Consider the following 6,937-nt stretch of genomic DNA (forward strand, 5'->3'; position numbering starts at 1 on the left):
GGGGGAGAGAGGATCGGATTTCTCTGTCCGGGATACTTCACTGCTGCAAACCACTACCAGATGTGGAGCAGCCAGCATGAGAGCGGGAGGGAGGGGGCGGCGTGTGCTTTATATGCATGTTTGTGTGTTTGTGTTTCATTGTACTGTACTATTTTTACTTGTATTTTACTTGTTTATTTTAGAGCCCATATGATATGAGTTTGAGGATGGGATGAATTTCTAAAAAAGGTTGGTTATGTAAAAATGCAAATTTGATGAAAGGTTCTTAAGTGAACACATATGAAGGCTGGAACATCTACGGATACGTCAGACAATGAGCCCAGGGAATAAAAGAAAAATCGATCATTTTGACCCATACAATGTTTTTTTGGCTATTGCTACAAATATACCCCAGCGATTTAAGACTGGTTTTGTGGTCCAGGGTCACATATATATTCGTTCATTAATTTATTCATGTCAGCACCAAATCAGCATTATGAAATTATTTCTGAAAGATCATGTGACACTACAGACTGCCGTAATGGATGCTGAAAATTCAGCTTTGCCATCACAGGAATAAAATGCATTTTAGAATATATTCAGATACAAAACCGTTATATTATTTTGCTATATTACATTCTTTAACTGTATTTATTAATTAAATAATGGGCATAAGAGACTTCAGATTCCCAGATTTTATTTGTGTATAAAATATAAAATACAACTCTATTATTACTACTATATATATATATTATGTTAAGTTATTTCACTTTAATTGCATAGAAAATGACCATTGCCATTTAGAGGAAAATTACTAAACCCAAACATTGGAGCCTGATAAAAAAGCTCATTTTAGATGAAAATTTCAGATGGCACTTAGAGGTTTTTGCATCTGAACTCTTCATACATACTGTATATATATATATATATATATATATAGAATTAGCTTTATTCGCCATGTGTGCACAAACACACGAGGAATTTGTTGTGGTTTTTTAAGAAGATCTTGGTACATACATACATACATGCATACATATCTGACATGAGAACAGAAACATTTAAATAAGACTTGTATATGAACCATGTTTAATGATAAATCTGCACACTCCGTATTAAATTCTTCTTGTACTTTGGATAGGAAATGCTAACCTTCATCTGTAGCTGTTTCAAATCTCTCCTCAGAAGTCACAACCTTAAGAACTGGAAACAAAGAGGTACATTCTTCGTGTTAACATCATCTCTGTCTTTTACAGACCTCCTGTGCTCTCTATTTTTGTTTTGTCTGCTGTGTTTCCCTTTATTTGACCTGAACTCTCACCCATCACCTCATCTGTCCTTGAAATACACTAATATAGACTCCCTTGACAACAAGTTACGTTTACAACATAATAACTCTAATAACACACGTCGTTGAGAATAACGTCTTGTGAACGTTTGAATGTTTTTTTTTCTTTTCCTTAAGAGCCTTGCGAGCAAAAGCCAGTATAGACATTTCTGTGTTCTGTGTTTATTTGGTTGAGCACAATATAAAACCAAGTAAAGCCTCGATTACCGTGACCTTGTGTGACATCACCCATTATTGGGTGGTCCTCAGTGTCAACTGCGGGATCCCAGAGAGACAAGCGTATGATTTCACCGTCAGGACCCATTATTAGGGTGCCCACTGCTTTGCCTCCCTGCCATTCTGATAAACACAGAGATTCAAACAGTGAGACTTAACAAACCTAAAAGAGGAAAAAGAAGACAGTGCTCTACATACAGTGGCTTCAAGATGTAATTAGACACGTAAGTTACATGTAAAAACATATGAATGTCATTGCATTAGAAACATTGACCTAAGTTGCATAGATGGCACAGGCACACTCATTTCACAAAAATGTGTTGTCAAACATTATTTTTATAGTCAATATTATCAACTGTCAGTTAATGAACTGTTTTTGTATAGTTTTACAATTATATTATATTATATTTTAGTTGTATAGACAATAGTTGTATCGACTCAAAAATATATAATGGTAAAATATAACTACACAAATATTTCTATAATATTAATGTAATTTATTAAATATTATATATTGTAACATTATATAATTATAGAAATAATTACATAAATATAAATTATTTTGCATTGTTAGATTTTAACTTTACACAATAATTGTATAGATTTAAAATATGTGTATTATGGTAAAAAGTAACTATACAACTATACCTACAATATAAATATATTTATTTATATATAAATAAAACATTATTATTTTTTTTTTTTGTGGTGACATTTTACCATTTATATATAAAATATACAGTACATGTTTAGTCTCAAAATATCTATATTATGGTAAAATGTAATTATACAAATATATCTATCATATATTTGTATTTATTAATTAAATGCTATTATATTAAATATAAAAAATATATAATATATATATATTTTTTATTTAACTTAATGAAGGATTAACCAATGACCTGCTTGTCTCCAGCTAACAGTTAGCATGGAGTTTTTTTTAATACTTGTTTTGGAATGTCTTCAATCCGCTTGTTAAGTTGTGACGTAAGGAATACTGATTCTGTTTCAATTAAAAATATTTCAGCAGCTGTTTATGAGCACTATTCATTCATATAGTATCCCACATTTAAGCTAAGCTTTTAAAAATTCATAATTTAAACTACAGTCTCCAGGGTCATGGCGCCCCATGCACCAATATTTTAAAGCTGAATCACTGTCTGACCATCTGAGATTTTAGTATGGAGATAAAGGTTAGGATCATGATTTTATGTGCAGTTTTATTTGCAGTATTTACAGCAGTGTGTGCACACAACCTCCCTACAATGATAAAAATCCACCCGCTCATTTTTTTAATCCCCATAAATCATAAGCAGTGTCTCAGAACAAGCCGTTCGCTGAATCGTTACAATGTGATGTCACTTTGCACAAGCCCCACCCACGGCTGTTGATGGACACTGCCGTATTAGCAGAGACCCCGCCCTGAACGAACCGCACACGATCCGCCATGTTTATCTTCACGCTAGAGCATTTAAAAGCAGCATTCAAGTAAGAAATGTCTTCTTATTAAAGATACAGAAGTTATTTATTCAATAGCAGTGAGTAATTTTCTGTTTTTATTTTATTTTTTGGGTCATATTAACTGTGTAGACAGCAGTATAGGTTCTTTATATTACAGTGTTGTCAGTTAATACACAGATCTATATAAAGATGCGATTTCTTTCCCAGCTGTTTACCTTCACAGACATAATCAACTGTATTTTTGAAACTTGCGTTTGTTTTTAACAAACTTGTGTGTATTTGACAGTTTAATTGCAATATGACATGAAAGAGAACTTAGTTTAGTACTCACATGCTGTGTGACAGCTGCTTCCTGTGTGCGCGCTCAGAAAACCGTATATAAGAAGTTTAAACTGATATGGCTTTAAAACGCATGTTTTCAACGCGTTAGACATGATAATGAAAACCAAACAGATGGTTTTTAGCAGAATATCTGAGGTACGAGCTGTAAAGGCACAACCCTGTTCTGGAAACGGGGGCAGGGAGCAGCAGCTCCTTTGCATTTAAAGAGACATGCATGAAAACAGCATGTTTCTGCTTCCACTATAGGCATTTTCAAAATGATATAATAAATGATCTGTGAGGTATTTTGAGCTGAAACTTCCCAGACACATTCTGGGGACACCTGAGACTTACAGTATATTACATCTTGTAAAAAAGGGGAATAATAGGTGCCCTTTAAAGGTGGGGTAAGCGATTTTTCAAAAACGCTGTAGAAAACTGATTCGGGCCCACTAGCAAAACAAACTTGTAGCCAATCAGCAGTAAGGGGCGTGTCTACTCATGATGTGGAGGAGACAGTGTTCAGTGCACAGGACGGACATTAGCGAGCCAAGCGACAGAAAGATAGAGATGGCTGATAAAAAAAACAAAAGAGGAAAACGTCTGCGGAACATAAGAAGGTTTAAGGCAATAAGTAGGACCCGTGTAAATATCGGATCAGCTTTCCAGCGCTGGAGAGAACTCAAGGAGCGGAAGGCCTGCCATCGGACACCGAGATTGCTTTGTTTCTTCTCGATAGGTGAGTAACACCTTGTCTGCGCCGCAACAGCTAAAGTCTGTCTAGTACACTGGACGCGACAAAGCGACCGTTGAAATCAAAATAGGGGCGAGACCCTTTTGGGGTAGGGGCATGTTTGTTTTGGTGATTTCAAATGTCAACATTGGCTACCAGAAATCGCTTACCCCACCTTTAAGTGGATCTTTATGAAGCATGCTGTTACCTCTGAGCTCCAGAGGGATGCAACCTCTAGTGTTTCCTGTTTATGCTTCTGATTTGCCTGCAGGGTCATGTAGCTTCTGTCTGTACACAGCCATGGAGCTCTGTTTACCTGGACCCCTCCGGCCCACCAGGGGGGGCAATGGACCAAGAGGGGGATGTTGATCTGAGGGAATTAAAGGTAAATAATTAACTTCTTCACTTCAGTTCTTCAGTAGCAATAGTTAAACAATCTCAAACTGAACAAGAATGACTTCAGAAATGCTCAAGTCGAATCTACAGCAGTGCAGCTTTCTCATAGAGGCTTGTTTTGCCTGGGTCCCTGAGCACTAATGAACAACTGAACCTTAGCCTCTGTGTTATTATTTACCATATCGGCCCCTGAGATCTCCCACCACCACTGTCCTCACTCCCCACTGCTCTGCCTGACTAAAGACTGCATTTAGCTGCAGCCAAGCACAAGCCGAGCCACACATGAAGAGGTGCTCGGCCCTCAGAGGGGGCCTGCGCTCTACCACCTCACTGTATGAGCCGTTGCAGCCCTGGAGCCTACAGCTTATTTAAGCCTCGTTTGAGGATAGTATGTGTGAACTAATGAGAAGAGGAAAGGCGGTCAGCAGCATGAAAAATGAGATGGTTAAAAATAAGGGGAAAAAAGAATGAAAATGAGAAATTGGTAGGACGTTAAATTTGTCACAGTAAGGTTCAGTCAAATAGAGTTGAAGCGAGGATCTATTTGCAAGAGGTATTTTTATTAGGCCAAACAGAAAGCACACTATTAAATGGGAGCAAAGGAGAAACACAGAAACAACGCAAATCATCAGGAAACAAAAGGCTATAAATACACAAGGATGAGATAATGAGCAACTAAATAAGACACAGGTGACGAACATAATCAGTAACCATGGTGATAAACAAACTTAAAAACACGAAGGAATAAGAATAATATCAAAATAAGAGTCTCTAAACTGAAAAACACAAACAAAACATGACAAAATTTAGGTTTAATATTAATATGTCAATGCATTAGGTATCACAATATTTTTACAGATTTTTTTATTAATTTAATTTATTTTGCAGCATTCATTACAAAATACAATAATAATACACTTTTAAAACGTTTTAAGTTGTATAAATGAACATTAGTAATTAGGAATGAACATGAATTATTTAACATAATAGTATGATAGTATTTTTTCATAAATGAAACTTAACCTTTAAATAAACTTAAAAATATTGTTCATTGTTGGTTCGTGATACCTAGTGCATTAACTATTGTTAATCAATTGAACCTTATTATTAAACGTTACCCAAATAAATAATCATAAATTATACTTAAACATTATTTGGTTGGATTGTGCGATGGCCAATGAAGGGTCAATAAATAATTAAGCAGTCACTCAAGGAAAAGACATTTAACCAAATCAGCATATTAGAATGATTTTCTGAAAGATCAAGTGACACTAAATTACATTTGAAAAATATATTCAAAACTCCTCAATATTGAAGTTAGTTTTTAAATGTAATGTTTAAATTGAAGTTACTCTGAAAGTACATTTAAACTGTATTGTTTTTAATTATTGTATTGTTGAATTTTATTATAAATTTCTAGTGGGATCACTTGATTCCAGACTCATTGGTAATGCGTTTACATGTACAAGTCAGAGTTTTGGCAGTGTTCTTGTATTTTTTCATCACTTCACCAGTTTTCAATACCGCAATTCCGTTGACTTTCAGGGTGAGTCATTTTGAGTTCTGCACTTGAATAAGAGCACCAGGTGTTCTTACAATATGTATTTCAACAATATTAGATCTGTTTTGTCTTCTGAAAATGTTTGACAAGTTTTTGAGTTTGCATTGAATTCTAGCACCAGTTTTGAATTTGTTGGTTAATGCTTCAGTTGTACTGCACTGGGAATAAAGGTGGATAATCAAAAAGACCATATCACAAAAAATAATCTTTTCTGTGATGGATTGTTTTTGTAAAGCTCATACATCATGACTCGTCATATTTCCTTCAGCAAGTATGTTGTGAGTCATATGTGAATCAGCAGCTGTACTGTGTTAAACCTGAATAATAAATAAATCTATCATTACCTCTTTTTTCTAGATCATCAGACCACATGACATTTCCAAGATCCATCTCTATAATCCTGCACTTGCTGTCAGAGTGAGGGTCCTGTTTTCTTTGGTCTTGCCCCTCTGCATGCTCCAAATCACCAGGTGGCTCCGTCTCCTCAACAGGTGTCCTGTGGAGGTCATCTGAGGCACAGTAAAGAATGAATGGTTAGTAAAATGCGACATAATGAACTAACCCATTATGCTGTATTTATTGATAATAGTGTGCAGTGAGATGTTGCATGCCGTCTGGCTGATGGGTGTCTGTTTGTGCAGAGAAAAGAAGCAGCACTTTGCTGTGCATGCATCTCTCTGAGGGTGTAACGGGGCTGACGAGACGTGAGACGTGTGGATCCATCTGCAGGCTTTATGGGTTTCATGTGCAGTTCCCTCTTTGATGTCAGGGAGATGTACGTGTAGTTCCCTTTTTGGTAAATTCTCACAGCTGCTTTTTTTCTCTTTTATTTCTGTTTGATTCTTCAAGACAATTCCAAAAGAATTACATGCAAGATATGGTGAATTTACAAGGGACAAGGTTATTTTTGTCGTTTCAGTAC

At 35.7% G+C, this 6,937-nt stretch overlaps 1 protein-coding gene across 1 annotated transcript in view; it reads right to left on the bottom strand.

Moving 5' to 3' along the window:
- kiaa2012 (KIAA2012 ortholog) overlaps nt 1–6,937 on the bottom strand; it is a 28,892-nt gene that overhangs the window by 12,936 nt on the left and 9,019 nt on the right. The window contains 6 exon segments of the mRNA XM_016472801.1: nt 1,129–1,179; nt 1,532–1,663; nt 4,267–4,428; nt 6,360–6,524; nt 6,627–6,698; nt 6,752–6,857. Of these exon segments, the coding sequence (XP_016328287.1) occupies nt 1,129–1,179; nt 1,532–1,663; nt 4,267–4,428; nt 6,360–6,524; nt 6,627–6,698; nt 6,752–6,857 (688 nt within the window).

Source organism: Sinocyclocheilus anshuiensis, unplaced genomic scaffold (genome assembly GCF_001515605.1).
Source record: "Sinocyclocheilus anshuiensis isolate Anshui unplaced genomic scaffold, SAMN03320099.WGS_v1.1 scaffold1145, whole genome shotgun sequence".
Taxonomy (NCBI): domain Eukaryota; kingdom Metazoa; phylum Chordata; class Actinopteri; order Cypriniformes; family Cyprinidae; genus Sinocyclocheilus; species Sinocyclocheilus anshuiensis.